The sequence below is a fragment of the Notamacropus eugenii genome, chromosome 1, assembly GCF_028372415.1.
Source record: "Notamacropus eugenii isolate mMacEug1 chromosome 1, mMacEug1.pri_v2, whole genome shotgun sequence".
In the NCBI taxonomy this organism is placed as follows: Eukaryota; Metazoa; Chordata; class Mammalia; order Diprotodontia; family Macropodidae; genus Notamacropus; species Notamacropus eugenii.
This window is the reverse complement of record NC_092872.1, coordinates 739,211,062-739,228,324: the sequence shown is the minus strand read 5'-3', so window position 1 is coordinate 739,228,324 and position 17,263 is coordinate 739,211,062. Positions and strand designations below refer to the sequence as shown.

The following is a 17,263-nucleotide window of genomic DNA, read 5'->3' as shown; positions in this document are numbered from 1 at the left end:
GAAAGAAAGAGAGGGAGGGAAGGAGACAGAGAGAAAAAAGGGAGGGAGAGAGAGACAGAGTTGGAGAGAGGAGAAGAGAGAAGGGAGAGGGAGAGAAAAGCAGAGAAAGAGTATAAAAGAAAAAAAATGGAAGGGTGTCAGAGCAGCCAAAATTTGGGTCCTTTCCATAGGCAGTAAACTGTCTCTGTGCTGGGCTAGCACGGATGACCGCTCCAGGGCTCAGGTCCATGGCTTGGCTCTAGGGTTCATGCATCCCCTGAACACTATCATCTAGCTCTCTCCAGTTCAAGGCGCCCCTCCCTGTTCCCCACCGAGTTTGCTGCTTACGCCAGGCTGGGCCTTCTAGGGACTTTTAGAGTTGCCTCGTTGTTCAGGCAAAGGAAGCTTTGTTCTTGTTCAGTTGTTTCCAGTTGTGTTCCACTCATCATGATGCCATGTGGAGTTTTCCTTCTCCAGCTCATTCTACAGGGCAAACAGGGTTCAGTGACTTGCCCAGGGTCACCCATCTGGTAAATGTCTGATCTTCCTGTTTCCCAAACCAGTATTCTCCCTCCTCTCCCATAATGCCATCCTCAGACCTACTGTGTCCCTCTGCATTATGAAAGTTGTACTCTTAACAGGTAAAACAAATATAATTTTCCATAGAACAAGTATGGCCAGGGTGGCCACTATCCTCGATGGCTCATTGGTGGATCCAAGGATCACAGCATTAGAAGCAGAAAGGATGGTAGAGGCGATTGAGCCAAACCTCATTTTACAGATGAGGAAACTGAGGTACAGAGGTCTGATGACTTGCCCACCTACATGCAATTAATAAGAGTCAGAGCCAAGATTTGGACCTAGGCCTTCCCAGACCCATGCCCAACACTTTATCTGTTACACCATGCTGATTTACTGCACCCTATTGACTCCCATCATGCATTTCCCCATTGCATTTCAGTGCCTATCAGAGTGTATCAGGAACTAGCCTAGGCTACCAGAATGGAGGGTCCACACTGGGGTGTGTAGAGGGGCATAAATTTAGATAAGTAGAGTGGGACCAGATCACACAAGACCTTGAAGACCAGCTGGAGGAATAGGGCCTTTGTTCTGCAGACAGTAGGGAGCCATGGAAGGTTGCTGAGCAGGAGTATTTTGTTGGAATGCCTGTTTAAAGATCCTAAGCTTGGGAGTCACTTGATGTTAAAACCTGGTTGAAGATTAATTTTTTAAGTCTCAAATTCACAACCTGGTTTTATGATGCCTTAGTTATGAAACTCTAGAAATTGTCAAAAATTTATAAAAAGGTGATTACAAAATTTTTAGGTGAAGAAAGCATATTGTGAAATCAAAGAAACATCAGGGGGTTATAGGTCCGAAGGCTGGGCATTCTTTGTATGACTTTTTCAAGAGACTTTCACATTTGTTATTCCACATCATTTTCACACCAGAACACACCATAGTAAAGCAGGAGTGCATCTCAGTGGGTAGAACATTGCACTTGGTAGTGAAGTGGCCAGAGTTTGAGTTGAGCTGTGTGTCCATGAGCTGTGTGACCTCTCTGTGCTGTCACTAGACATTTCTATGTGTCAGGCACTGAAAAATGAGTGGCAAACAAAATCTACCTTCAAAGAGCTTACATCTTAAAGGGGAGACATAGACATATGATATAGATACACACACATGCTACATGCACACATGTTCATGTATATGTAATATGTGCAACACATGTATATTTGCAGGTATGCACATGTATGTGTATATCACATGTACATGTGTGGCTAAAAATGTATGTGTGTATATGCACACACATATACCTGTGTTATGGGGAGCTCCTAGTGGACAACTGCCCCAGATCATGCAGGTCGGCCCCCACTCTATTTAACTCTCTTAGAGAGTTGCCAGGAGGTGGCCCAATCTATCCAGGGTCTTCAACCCAGGTCTTCTACACCAGCTTAATTTAATCTACTTACCATATATTTAATATATTTCAAGTGCCTCTGAATCCTTTTAGTTCTCTATACACATAAGTCATTGTTGTTATGAACATTATCATTAGAAAAGGCGAGGATAATCTCTATTTCCAAGATATGGAAACTGCGTCTCCCAGAGAATGAATGACTGAGCCAAGGTCATGCAGGAAGCTGGTGGCAGAACCTGGACAAGACTCCAGACTCCCAAGCCCCAGCCCAGGACCCCAAGCACTCTGCCAAGATTGAAGAGCCCCCACACTGAACATCCGGCTTGCTTTTTCTCATTGAGCTTTGATTTGATGTGAGAACATCTGCAGCAGGCGGGAACATATTTCCCTCAGGACTTGACTCGGAGTTTGCCGTGCTGGAACGAACCCTCCTCTCCTCGAGTCTGTGACATCTCTCAGTATCTCGGCACCAACGTCAGTTATGCCTGGTTTTTGAATGGTGTCAATCCGAGTTGAAAATGTGCCAGCTTTCTTAACATCCTCACTAACAGACTGCTTAATTAACCTGCTGATACTGTCAATAATGGAAGGCGCTGGTGTTGGAGAAGGAGAAAGGGAGGGACGCGTTTTTCTTTCTTCCTCTAAATTACTTGAGCTACACAATTCCTGAGAATTCTTTCTTGGGTAGGACAATGGGGCTTCTTCAAAGATGGGAGAGTTGGGGGCAATGGGGACTAACTGAACCTTAGAGCAGCGCCAACCTGCCTTTGAACAAGAATCCTCTCAACCAATTCACAGGCAAGCAGTATTTATTAAGTGCCTATTGTATGTCAGGCTCTGGGTTTGGCACTGAGAGTTCTAAGACAAAAATAAAATGGTCTCTGCCTTCAGAGAGCTTTCTGTGTTGGAAGAAGTAGCATGTATACAACATAAACGTTTGCAAGATATAAATTGGTCAACCAGCATTTATTAAGTGCCCACTGTGTATGTCCAACCCTTAACTACCTCTTCTTCCTCTTCTCTCCTTCAGCCACAACTCTACCCCTTAAAACTGTCTTCATTGGTCTTCATCGCTATAAACTGTGCTGGAGTGGCTTCCAGATGGCCTTTCCCGACTCTCTCTCCCATGGTCTTCTGGGGCACTTTACCGCAGTCATTCTCTGTAGCACCAGCCCCTCAGTGGTGCTTCCTCCCCCTGTGTCCTGCCCAAGCCTTAGAGAAGTGATTGTTGTATTGCCCATCCAGAGACAGGAGGTTGGACTGATGACCTTGGAATCATGCGTAGGAAAGGAGCTCAGAATCCATGTGGCCCCACCCATTCCAGAACAGAGGTTCTGTCTACAATGGATCTGAAAGGGAGCTTAGTGGATACCGCCAGCAGCAGAGTATTCCCCACTTCACACACCTCTCAGAGCCTCAGTTTCCTCATCCACAAAATGGGGATAGTAATATCAGCCCCCACTGGGCTGCTGTGAGGACCAGTAAAGGAATGGGAAACATTTTGCAGTCTTAGAAGCAGCATATAAATGAGATCAATTATTATCCAGATTTTGCTTTCAAACCTTGTGACAAGCAACCAACTATGTTCCCAGGTTACCCATTCGACTTTGGGACATCTCTCATTTTTAGGAAGTTTTCCTGTCATCTAGTCCGAATCTGCTTCCTCAAATTCACGCTCCTCCCCCCCAGCTCCTGGTTTGGTCCCTCTGGGGTCAAACAGAAGAAAGCTACTCTGTTTCTCACCTTTTTGGGCCAGCTGCCCATCCTGTGTCCCACGATAATCTCTCCTCCCAGCTGAACGTTCCCAACCTTCATGAGGGTGAACAGCGGTGCCACAGACAGAAATAGACAAGTTAGAAGAAGTCACCAGTTGGAAGGGAAAGACCACATAAGCTTGGCTTTGGATTCACTTGGAGATGTCAGTGGGGCATCTGAGTAGAGGTTACAGAAGACCTTGAGACCTAAGTGACCTGATCACACAGGTGATATGTAGCAAAACCAGGATTCAAACCAAGACCTAACTCCAAACCCAGTGTCCCATCACCCCACACCAGGTGACCTTCCACTGTTCCTGTCCTGAAGGTGCTCTGTGGGGGCAGAGATCTTACGTTTCTTGACTTTCTTCCCATCTCTATACAAATCTCACCTTGTGCAAGAGGCTTTTCACAGTTGTTTCTCTCCCTAGTGCTGTCCTTTCAAGATTGCCTTCTACCTACTCTGCATTTCTCTAGAATATACCTTGTTATTTACAAGCTGTCTTCCCAAGTAAAATGGAAGCTGTTTTTTGCCTTGCTTTCCATCCCCAGTATTTCTCACAATGCATGGCACATAGTAGGTGTATATTAAAACCTTTTAAAAATTGATTGAGTGGACAAACCAAGATTCAACGGATAAGCAAAAACAGATTCTAACTGGCTTTGAAAGGCATTTCCTCTCTCTCTTTTTTTAAAAGGCAGGTCTTCCTTCCTAATCCCATTAGGTTTAGGCTGGATTAGAATAGATCTGAATCTCCTGAACTCCCTAGCCGCTTGTGGGGCAAGAAACACGAGCCTGGAGCCTACTTTGGGGGAAGGGGAGAAGCTCCCCTGAGTGTACCTGCCCATCACTGGCCTTTGATGTAAGCCTGGCTAATCCACAAAGTGGGTCTTCACATAGGAAGTGCATCTTCACAGACCTCCAGAGTTATTTGGGCTGCTTAGGTGGAGCAGTGACCCCATTGGCTTCCTCCACCTGTGTAAATTTCAGCCCAAGTACGCTGCCCCCTCCTGGGCCAGACTCATTCACAACTTTCTGAGAATTGTTCATTGAGGATCTGACCACTCCACTTTAGCTTTCTCTGCCTTTTTTTTTCCTGTGCTGAGAATAAGGTGGGCATGGCCTAGATTTGTGATTTCGTAGGTACCAGGAAAGTCCTTCCAGTGCAGGCTGGCAACTTCCCTGCAGCAGATAGCTCCATAAAATTGTCTTGAGCACTGAGAGGTGAAGTAACTTTATCAGAAGTTGAACTGGTCTTCAGGTTGCTGAAGCTTACTGTCTAACCATTATATAGCTCTGCCTTCCTATAGAACAAAGGTGTTCAAGAGATGAGCTTTAGCAACAAAAAACAACTTACGGCTACGAAAACCCTGTAGAGTTTTCCCAGAAGGATTCAGTTACTTCCATCTGATCCTTCTTGGGTCCATCATCCACTGCAGTGCCTGACTAGGATGCACACACACACACACACACACGCAACACATGTGTTGTGTGTGTATATGTGTGTATTTGTGATCTTGTCTTCCTCCCTCTTCATTTTTCCATCAGGTATCATGGAGGAAAAGGAAAAATTTCAGGGAAACAGGCAAGCCCAGGGAATAGAGGGCTAGATTTGGAGTCAGGAAGACCTGGGTTCAACTCTTACTTTTGAGGCTTACTAGCTGTGTGACCAGGGGAAAAACACTTAACCCCTCCGAACCTTGGGCAGTTAAGACCATGCTATTGGTAGGGATACACTCAGTGTTGTAAAGAATTCACACCAAAATTACAGACCCTTGATACATTGATGGACGAATTCAGTGGACAGCTCATCCAGAGGAAGGGCTGCATCTGACTAGTTAATAACAGGTGACATTTGCATAGTATTCTAAAGTTCACTAAGATGAAATACATTATGTCCTCTAAAGGAAGCAGTGTGACCCAGCAGAAGAGGCATTGAATTTGGAATTACAGGATTCAGATCTTAGTTCTGCCACTTATGAGCTGTGTGACCTTGCTCAAGTCACTTCTCTACCTGGACCTCAGTTTCATTCTTGTGTAAAATGAGAAAATTGTACTACCTGGACTCTATGTGTGGGATCTTGCCTTCTTCATTGGAATTGACAGTAGCCACATACAGACACTCATCATGGAGTGGAAATGGAGGCTCAGAGAAGCTAGAGAACTTGGAGTCAGGAAGACCTGGCTAAGTTTGTAATCCTCCCCTCACATTACTGGATGTAATCACATACTATATTTCTATTGTAGGGAATAGGAAATTGAGCCTCCGACACGGCAAAATTGGCTTATGGTAACTGAGATACTTGGATGCCATCAGTGATCACATCACTATGGGTATTCCTTTCAGCAATGCAGGCTAGAGCCCATCTAGGATGGACTAGGGGTCTATCCAAGGAGCTGGAGGCCTTCCTCTGGTCCTCTTGTTGTGGTAAAGAAGGCAGCGGAGCACATGGTCTGGTCATGAGTTGTCTCTCACTTTTGCCACATAACCAACAGGCCATCGTTTTCATTCAACCATTTATTTGACAGCATTCTTTACTTGAGTTCTCCTTCATAATCTTTATGATGCCTCATGGCCAGCTCACAGAAGCTATTGGCCTCTCTGCTGCTCTCTGACTCATCCTCCTTTTCATTTCTTCCACACATACACTCACAATACACTTTAAAATTTAATCTGCATTATTAACCTTTTTCCCCCTTCACTTTCTTAAGTCTAGACAATCAACAAAACAATAAAGCAAGCCCTGATTTGTAGCACTTGCCAGTTTCAGAGGTGTAGATGATCACACTGAAAATTTAACAGGCGGCTCTCTCGTGAGCCAGTCTGAGCTGGCTCCAGCACACCCTGCTTGCAAACCATGGTTGTTAGAAGCAGCCCAGCATAGCCCTGCTTGCAGGCCATGGTTACATACCTAGTGATGATAGAAATGGACCATGATGCTAGGGCTTCCTGACTCCAAATTCCTTCACTTCTCTGAATCTTAGTTTCTACTCCATCATACTAAGGGTTGAATTTACTTTTTAAACCTTACATATGACCTAATCTCACACCCTCATCGGACAGCTAAGAATCCCAGAAAGGTTGTGGGTGCTAGAGTCTCACAGAGCCCAGTTTCCAATTCTGGATCTCTGATATCAAACCTAGGGCCCTTTCCACTGTACCATCCAGTTGTCTCAGTCATCCTCTCTCTCATATTCCTGTGCCCATTTTCCCATGGAGGCAGCCAAGCCCGGAGAAATGTGGTGACATACAGTGAATCAAGGACAAATCTTTTCTAGTCTTCCCCATTAGGTTGGGGTCTTCTGGAGGTCAGGGGCTACATGAGGTTTTGCTCTTTACTTTCTTCTCCCATGTAGAATCCAAGCTTCTTGCTTGTACCCTTCCCCTTCTCTCCCTACAATCTCTACCCCCCAACCGCCTGCTGCCCCTGCCAGGTGCTCAGCACCACCCTGGAGCCTGGCTGTTCCACTGAGTCCCTAACTGCAGCCCCTGCTCACCTGGTCTAGCCTGATCTCATGGGCCCCCCTTCTCCCCCAGATGTGAGCTCCCTAGAGCCCCCTTCTCTTCCCCCCACTAACTCCAGACTCCTAGAGCATATGTATCTCGCCATTCTCCTTCCTCCTGCCCTCCCCCACGCTGCCATCCTCATCCTCATGCTGGCTCCCCAAACCCTCATCCCCCCCAGCAGAGGGAGCATAAGCAGCAGGTGTTGACGTTAATCAGCATTCACAGTCGAGAACTGCATTAGCTCCCGGGCTCACACACTCCCCAAAATTAAACACTCATTATACAAAATTAATTGACATTAATTAGCAAAAATTAAAACTTTAAATGCTTTGCAACATGCTTTTTGGAGGGAGGGAGGAAAGGAGCAAGACCACTTAGTGTCTTTTGCTGGCCACCCCTCAAGCACCCCCCTCTTCCCCTGCATTTTTATTCCCCGGCAGCCCAGCCAGTGTGGGTAGCTCCCCAGATGAGGCCTGCTCTGCCCAGGTGGGGCAGACGTTGCCCCATGAAGCAGATGGTGGTCCTTTCAGGACGTTTCACAGCTGACAATCTAGGAAGGCTCTCAGTCCTCCTAGCCCCCCTCCCTTCTACACCCTAACCCCCCATTTCCAGAAGCAAAGACATCTAATTAAGAGATTGGGCACCATGAGCCTCAGCTGCTCAGGCCTCTCTATGCTCTGCGACTACACTGGGGAGCAGATCCCGCACAGAGTGGCACTTAGTAGGTATTTAATCAATGCTTGTTAATCAGTAGATCACCACTATGGAGACCAGGAGCAGCCAGCAGTAAGGTTAGGGAGCCAGTCAATTCTGGCCCCAGCATCACCCTTACTTCCTCTGTGCCCTTCTCCCATCCTGGAACCCAGGGGTGTCATGCCATATGCTGCTTCCCTGTTACAGAGGAATGTGTAGTGGAAAGTGGAGTGGAATTGGAGGCCCCAAACCTGAATTTTGCTGATCTTTCACATGTGTGACCCTGGGCAAGTGATTTCTCCTCTCTTGGGAAAGGGAGTCATTACCTATAAAATGAGGAATTTGTCCTGGATGACCTCCAAGATCCCTACCTACTCTAAGGTGGAATTCTTTGATTAATAAATAATTATTATTGTTATAACAATAGCATAACTAAGAAATATCCAATGAAGGCCTGCATGCAAAATGTTAGCAAATTTCAGAGTACTTTGTAAATGTTAGTGGTCTATAGACTCTGTAGACACTGAGGGTTTGCATATGTACCTTTGTGGCGGGGGGCAGGGGAGTGGGAGGGATGGGGAGGCCCCTGGAAACAACAGTGTGGGACCCCAGGTGAATTGCTGCTAAGAGGGGGGTTAAAGTGATGAGTGCATAAAGGAAGGCTTTCTTCTCAGGCTCTTGAACTCACACTGGGAGGGTGGCTTCCTACTCTGTCTGTGTCCAGGGAAGATCCTGGTAGTAGCTGCTGTCTGTTTGCCTTGCCTTCTCTCAAAGAACAAAACTCTACAGTCAGGATTTCTCAAGCCCCTGCTAGGCACCAGACCCTGTGCTAAATGCTGAAGATACAAAGAAAAGCAAAAACAAAAGAGCTTATAGTCTAATGGAGTAGACAACAGGTCAACAACTGTGAACACCTACCTACCTTTCCCATTGACCACTGCAGTAGAAACTGGGCTTGGATGTTATTCTGAGTTATCAGCAGACATGTGAGGCCAGACATTGAGCTAGTTTGGGGGACAGGTGGGACGCTTCTCCAATAATTTGAAGAGGGAAGGGGCATTAACCTGTGGCAGAGAGGGACTAGGTTGAGCCTTGAAGAAAGCTAGAAATTCTAAAGGGCAGAGGTGAGGAGGGAGGGCATTGTAGTTATGGGGAACAGCCTAGACAAAGGCATGGAGGCAAGAAATGGCATTTCAAGTTGGGGAACAGCAAACAGGCTGGTTTGAATGAAATTCAGAGTGCATGATGGGGTATAATGTAGACTAGATAAGCCTGGAAAGGTAGCTAAGAGCCTGTTTGTGAAAAGCTTTAAATGCCAAGCAGGGGAATTACTCCCCCCAATTCCCCAAAGGCCTCTATGACTTGGAGATTTGAGGACTGGAGAGGATTGTAGGTAGGGGTTGTCATGGGGCTGGCTGCTAGTTATCATGTCCCCTTTTATTCATCCTTTCTCCTCACCTAGCTACTTTTCTGCTTTCTCCTACCCAGCAAGTGCCAATATTTGCAATGTGGTCCTGATGAGGCACAATGAATTGGAGGAAGGGATTGATGTCCTGGACAGTGATGGGAACATCGTGGGCTCCTCGAGAATTGCAGCCAGACATGTGAGTCTGGATCCAGGGCTGAGGGTGGGGAGTGGGCAGGGAACTAGTGCCTGGTCACTTTTGTCTTTTTTAAAAAACAATCTACAGTCATTTATTAAGTGCTTACTGTGTGCCAGGCCCTGTGCTAACTCCTGAAAAAGCAAAGATTAGTCCCTTCCCTGCAGAAGCTTACATTGCAATGGATGAGACAATGTGTGAATATTTAGGCACATACAAGACATGCACAGAATTATAGGGAGGTAAGGGGAAAGTGGAAGGAGGAAGGCATTGGGCTGGAACTGGATCCCTAGGCCTGAGTTTGGATTCTTCCACTTACTTCTCAGGTGACCTTGGGCAAGGTCCTTATTATCTTTGGGCTTCCCTTGGTTTCTCTATAAAATGGGAGAACTGGATTCAATGATCTCTCAGGTCTCCAGTGGGGACCTTATCCTGGTTCCTGAGAACAGGCATGTTTTAAAAGGAGATGGCAGAGCACAGGACATTGTGAAAAGAATGAAGGGTATTATGGGAGGATCCTTGTCACTTAGAGGACTGCCCACCTGGCAGGAGAAGTGGTCACAATGAGAGCTGAAGTCCATGCTGAGAACCCTTGCCTTGCCTTGCCTGGGATTCAAGTGTGAGGGAGAACAGCTTTGTGCCCCCGCTTCTTTCCTTTTTTTTCAGTTATCAAATATTTCTCTTTCTCCTTCCACTGACGTCTTTCATTCTTATTTCAGTTAGATAAACGGTTATTAGGCATCTGATGTGCTGGTCCTGGAAGTATAAAAACAAAAGCAAAAACCCCCTGCCCTCAGAGGGCTTCATTTCTGCTGTAATGAGCCTTATCCCTATCTCTTCATGCATGGCAGTCCTGCCAGTGATTAAAATGGTCTCATCCTTCTTTCTTCAGATCTTTCAGCTTACCCCAGGCCATGACCTAGAGCTACTAGTGCTAACCCTTGGTAAAACTGGGAGGTAGAGGAAGGCAATATGCCTCAACTCTGCTGCTGCTTACTCTGATGCCTACTTCCCTCTCCCTGCCACAATGTACTGGCACACAGGTGGTATGGTGGGGAAAAAAATTGAAATCTGCAGTCCAAGGCCCTGGGTTCAGATCTTGGCTCTGCTACTTCCTGACTGTAGTCACCTTGCCATTCTGGGCCTCTGTTTCCTCAACTGTAAAATGAAAGCGTTGAATTAAGTGACCCCAAAGATCCCTTTCATGTCTGACCTAGTAGTGGTATTGCTGGGTCAAAGAGTATGCACAGTTTTATAACCCTTTGGTCAAAATTCCAAATTGCTCTCCAGAATGGTTGAATCAGTTCATAGCTCCACCAACAGTGCTTTAGTGTCCTTATTTTTCCTTTTCCTTTCGCACATTTTCATTTCATTCCACATTTCATGACAGCATTTTTCATTTTCTTTTTCTGTGGTGTTAGCCAATCTGATAGGTGTAAGGTGGTAGCTCAGAGTTGATTTAATGTGCATTACTCTACTTGGTAGTAAACTAGAGCATTTTTTCATGTGACTATTGATAGCTTTGATTTTTCCTTCTAAAAACTGTTCATATCCTTTGACCATTTATGAACTGGGGAATGGCTCTTATTTTTATGAATTTGGCTCAGTTCCCTAGATCCTTGAGAAATGAGGCCTGTAGCAAGGAAACTTGCTGTAAAAGGTTCCCCCACCTATCCACCTGATTCCTGTTTTCCTTCTAATTTTGGCTGCATTCGTTTTGTTTGGGTGAAAGCTTTTTAATTTCATGTAATCCAAACTATCCATTTTACTTCCTGTGATACTCTATCTGTTGCTTGGTTATAAACTCTCTTTTTTTCTACCACTTAATAGTATTTTATTTTTTCCATCTCAGACATTTACTAGCTGGATGACCCTGAGCAACTCACCCTGTGTACCTTCATTTCCTCATCTGTAAAATAACTCAGTAACTTCTAGGGTCTCTCTCATCTCTGATCCTATAAATTCCCTCATTGTACAGATGAAGAAACTGAGACCCAGGGCAATGAAGGGACTTGCCCAAAGTCACATGGGTAGTTGGGATTTGAATGTAGACCCCTTGACTCCATTGAGTGGTCTGGTCACTGATATTCTCAAAAACAGTTGCTTTCTTGTGAGTAAGCACAGGGGTGACCCCAAAGGACACATGGCCCCCAGAAGCATCTAGAATGTGGAACAAGATGATCTGACGCCAAGTGTCCTTCTGTGCCCACTCTCTGTGGCCCAGGCTGAGTCTCTCTTCCCAGAGTTCACCAAGAGGGCCCTGTGAGCTTCTAAGGAAGCCAGGCTGAGGTGAAACCAATTAGCCCACCTTTGGGTGCAGAGCACGAGTTTAGCTGAAGTTGCTGAAGAATGCAAATGATATATAGCACCCCAAAACCAGGACCCAGAGCGACAGGTCAAAGGAACTCAGTAGGTCCTCCAAAGCAAGCTCTGTCAGGAAATCACTGCCACATTGTGGAGGTTCTGTTGTCTTAAGGTTCCAAATACCTGGCACCATCATTAAAAAATCAGATGCTCTCACTTCCAAAGGGACCTTGACCTAACCCCTGGAGATCCCCTGGAGGCCAGCAAGAGACTTTGTTTCTGTCTCCGCTCCCCAAGTCACTCTACCACCCTCACCTTGCCAAGAAAGCCCCAGCTGTTTTTTTCTCCCTGTTCCTTCCAACACCTGCTTTTTGCTTCTTTCTGTTTTTTTCTTCTTTGCATCTAAACTCTGCCATATGCTCATTTCCCCCCTCCCTCCACCCCCTGGCGGTGTGACAGCAGCGTCCTTGTCTCCATGGTCTCTGTCCTCGCTCTTTCTCTGGATCTCAGGCAGCTTGTCATTGGGAGAAACAGGGGGCCATTCCTGGCCCCCCCACCCCCTGGATGCACACACACATACACACACCTTGAAACTCCTAAAGCTGCCTCAGAAGGGTTAATTAAGGTGTCTACACTGGCTTCCACACTTGCTAAACGTCCCTGGCGGGAGTCTGCAGTCGAGGAATTTGGGTGTCTGGTACTAATGTATTTCCATTCCAAAGCATTGTTCCAGCTGATTTGAATCTGCTCTTTAAAAAACGTGTACAGTAAGAGTGTGTGTGTGTGTGTGTGTGTGTGTGTGTGTGTGTGTGTGTTGGGGGTGGGTTTTTTTTTTCCAAAAGAACCACTTTCTAATGGATTCTATGCATAATGTTAACATAGCCTTGAGTGCCTTCCCTCCAAGATTATCTCCAATTTATCCTGTATGTGTTCTGTTTGTGCATAGTTGCTTGCAGATTGTCTCCCCCATTAGACTGAGCTCCTTGAACACAAGAACTGTTGGCTTTGGGGGGTGTTTTTTGGCCTTCTTTTAACCTCAGCCCTTAGCACAGTGCTTGGGATATAGCAGGCACTTGACTTGGATTGCCTTGAAGCCAGATCTATACACATACACATAAATGGCAATAACTCCCATCTCTACTTCATCAGAAACATAGCCGTAACTAGGACAAGGTAACTGAAACTTTGTTCCAGAGCACCAAAATTTAGAGGGCATTGAAAGTACTTCTACATAACTACTTCAGGTGATCTCCCCAACCCCCACCTCTACCACAAATTTTCCCCTATGACAATAATTCCTAATTATGACAGTGGCTCTAAATTTTACAAGGGCTTTCCCCATAGACGCCCTGTGATATCAACAACTTAAAGGTTATTATCCCCATTTTACAGCTGAGAAAACTGAGACCTAGAAATGAATATACTTGTTCAGTTCATATGGTGATTTTCTAGTACAGAGCTGGGGAACCTGTTCTAAGACCACCAGCTGTGCTAAACAGATCCAAATGAGCAATGATGGATGATTTTGTAGAGATGAAGAGGAAAGGGAAGTTTGGTGTGGAAGGGTTACCCTGGGACCCCGGCCCAGACAGGCAACCTTACTTAACCCTTTTGTTTGGTTCTACAGGCACTGATTGAGACAGCCCTGACTCGAGTGGTCCTCCCCATGCCCATCCTTGTTCTACCTCCAATCATCATGTCTGTGCTGGAAAAGTAAGTCTGGAGGGTGAGAGGGTCAGGGCAGCTGTGCCCTGAATAAAGGCAGGAAGAATGGAAGGGGCAGTGTGACCTGATGGGCAGAGAGCTGGCCTCAGAATCATTTCAAGGCCCACTTTTACCATCTGTGTGACCGTGGGCAAATCGATTTCTTGATCTCTCAGGCAACTCATTAAAGACTATAAATTGCAGAAAATAAGCTGGCCTACAATAGTGGAGGGAAGTTTCCTTACTGGGAATTCTATAGACTAATGAAATCAGAGGCAAAAATGAAAAAAAGAAAGGAAGGGAAGACAGGGACTTGACCCTGGGAGTTCCTTCCTTGGGGGCAGAGCCTGTTTTTGGCTTCCAGGCGTGGAGCAAGCTCTTTATCAATGTTTGAAATAGAGTACTGTGATTCATTTCAATTCCACAAGCACTGACAAAACATGCCTGGCATGTCAACACACATTTATTAATACTAGTCACTGGAGATTAGGGACAGAGCAAAACCAGCGGGTGCCCTGACAGCGTACATCCTACTTGGGCAGAGGGCTGGGAGGGAGAGGTGGGGGTGGTGAGGATACAGCATGGGCTCCAGGAAGTATTGAATTGGGAATGAACTCAGTGGATTTGGGAGACAAGTCACCAAGGTCAACTCAGTGGAAGGAGAGAGGGCAGGTGTTGGGAAATAACATTGGAAAGTGAGGCCTTGAAGGCCAGACTAAAAATCATTTATATGAATTATATGAGCCACAGGGAATCCTTGTATAGATTCTTAGATGGGAGTGGGGATTCTGGGTGACATGATGAAAGCATCACTTTGGGGAGACTGACCTGGGCTAGAGGCCCCTATAGACATGATCTGTGTGGAAGGGAATCCTCCCCCCCCCCCCCCAAGGTGTGGCAGTGTATCTATTAAGCTCTTACTGTATACCAGGCACTAAGCTAGGCACTGAATATACAAATATAAAAAAAGAAAGAGAGTTTCTGCTCTCAGAGAGATTACAATCAAATGGAAGAAGGAAGCTGAAAAGTGGTGGTTGTGGGCGGGAGGCAGGGTGAGGTACCTGACATGGGGGCATGATGGGAAATCAATCAGAGAAGTCCCAAAGCAGTGAGCCAGGTGAAAAATGAGGCTCACGCAGCTAGGAAGACTCTAAGACTGAATTTGAACACAGGTCTCTCTGACTCTAGGTCTAGCAGTCTACATAGACTGCTAGCTGCCTCTGGGTAGTTTAGTAAATACAAAGAAGATTCTATTCAGAATCCAAACCCCAGCCATACTACAGATGATCCTGGGCAAGTATTCCTCTCTGGGTCTCAGTTTCCTCCTCCATAAAACAAAGGGCACTTTCAAGTCCTTTAGACTTTCAGAAGGTCAGTTACTTGGTTATAGTCAAGGGCCTGGTGAAAGAACAAAAGGTCATGGGGTCACAGATCAAGTGGTAAAGTGATTTGTCCATAACCACATAGGTGGTAAGATGCAGGAGTGAGATTGGAATCCAAGTCCCCAGTCCTCCAAGTCAGTGTCCTACCCCTGCCCCTGGGCATGGGCCACCCTCACGCCTCCAGCCAGGAGGCCTCTTTGAGGGAGGGATGGGCAGACCCCAAAGGGCCACTTGTCCCAGCCCCTTGGTGCCTCAAACCTGGGGAGTTACCATAGACACACAGGAAGGTGCTGCTCACCTTCCTTCATATATTCCTCCATGCTCCTGCTTAGAAGCAGGCCAGGGTGGGGTCCAGAAGGTCCCCATACTCGGGGAAGTGTCTCCAGGCAGGTTTGGGAGGTGGCTCCTTGGACCCAGGAGCCGGGTCTTGCTTCTCTCCCAGCACGTCTCACATCTCTCCATCTGCATATTTTAACTCGCCCAGCTGCCTTTCTCATCTCTCATGCCATTTTTTTTTCTGGCTTTCCTGGCATTTCTCCTCTCCTCCTGCTGTGGGTTTTAACTCTGGGCCTGCCTTCTTGGCTGTTCAGAGAGAACTGGCTTCTCCCCATCATCTCTCTCCCCCTCCAGCCTCTGTATTCCCCCCTTCCCAAGAGCAGTCCAGGCTGCAGTACCTGTTGGCTGAGGTGGCAGCAGAGGGGCAAGAGCTGCTCTGAGCTCACCCAATGGTGCTGTTCCCTCCTTTACACAACAAACTGCTGGTCTCCATATTGGAAGGAGAGGCTTGGAGCTCATTGGACCAGTCCTTTAGAGCATCGTAGGATCACATTGTAGAGCTAAATACAATCTCATCGGGTCTGTACCTCTCATTTACAGATGGGGAAACTAAGGTCCAGGAAGATTCAGTCCAACTCACACAGTTAATAGACATCCCAGGTGGGATCAGAACTCGGGTTTTCTGACTGTAGGCAGCACTGGCTCCCTTCGGGATTTAGATTCACCCCCCATCCCCATCTGTTCAGTTAGACCCCACTGGGAAAGGGAGGAGGGGGGACGTCCCCAGCAATTCAGTTCAGCTCAACTCAAAAAGAAGGCACTGTTCTGGGGGCTGAGGACACATAGACAAAAATGAAACTTGGACCTTGGGAGCCTCTAACCCAACTCCATCACTGTACAGATAAGGAAACCAAGACCCAAGTCAAGTGACTTGCTCAAGGTCACACAGATAATAAGATCAGAGGCAGGATTAGAATCTGAGCTTTCTGACTCCAGATCCAGCACTCTTCATGGCTCTCAAGGAGTTTACTGGGAGGATACAATGTGTCCATTTAGAAGTAAATTTTAAAATCAAATACGAAGTAATGGGGAATTAGGCAAGGTTTCTTGTAGGAGGTGGCAATTGGCTTGAGTTCCAAGAGGCAGAAATGAGGAGGGAGGGCATTTCAGCCACAGGGGGACTTGGAACCAAATTGTGAAGGACTTTACATGCCACATGGAAGGGTTTTTCTGTTACCCTGCAGGGAATAGGGAGCCATGGGAGCTTTTGGAGCAGAGGAGTAACCTGTTCAGACCTGTGCTTTAGGAACCTCCTTCTGGCTTTCAGGGAGGCCTGGGTATCTAGGACTTGGCAAGTGATATCATGTCTCTCCCCTCCCACATCTCAACTTGTACTTCCCCCTGCTTAGTAACTCCTAGCAGCTCAGGACACTCCAGAGGAGATTCTGAGATGGAAGAAGGCTGTGGCTTTAGGGATGGCTGATGCGAAGAGTCCCTCAATTCTAGAGAGGGCAAGGTCAATGAGCCATCCCCAAAGACTTCTTCTACCCCCACCCTGCTTGGTCAGCCCCTTCTCCTCTGAGGTTCTGGCACCCAGTCCAGATCCCCATGGCTGTTACTTATCAACCACCAAGACATTCTCTCGTTTTCCTTGAGTTCAGTGCCAGAACTCCCAATCTTTGTCACTTCCCCAGTTTCTGCCCTGATCCTAGGGGACAGCAGCATACATGATGGGTGTTGCTCAAATGTCCTAACTTCCCAGTTCCTCAATCTACCCATTTCTCACTACTAGTAGGGCTCTGCTGTACTTCAGCTATATAACTATAGAGGTGGTTATACCCTTGATCTGGTCACCCTATACTCTTCCATTTTCATGTTTATGAACTCTGAAATCTCTTTATTTGATTCCATCTTTCCCTCTCCCTTACACTCCCCCAATCGCTGTTTGTTATCCATACCATGATCTCTACTACCTCCACCCACGAATCCTTTCCTGGGCCCTATTCCCTGAGTTGGCACAAGCTACACTCTTCTCCCTTCCCTTCCCTTCCCTTCTCTTCCCTAAACCTCTGGTGGTCCAGTTCAACTGTTCTTTGTCTTATCACCTTGTTTTATCACCTGGCCAAGCCTCAGCCCTGGA

At 46.5% G+C, this 17,263-nt stretch overlaps 1 protein-coding gene across 1 annotated transcript in view; it reads left to right on the top strand.

Annotated features, from left to right (window-relative positions):
* Positions 1-17,263, top strand: part of SFXN5 (sideroflexin 5) — a 205,074-nt gene that overhangs the window by 126,906 nt on the left and 60,905 nt on the right. Inside the window, exons 11-12 of the mRNA XM_072627630.1 lie at positions 9,345-9,460; positions 13,389-13,474. Coding sequence (XP_072483731.1) covers positions 9,345-9,460; positions 13,389-13,474 — 202 coding nt within the window. The remainder of the gene's footprint in view (positions 1-9,344; positions 9,461-13,388; positions 13,475-17,263) is intronic.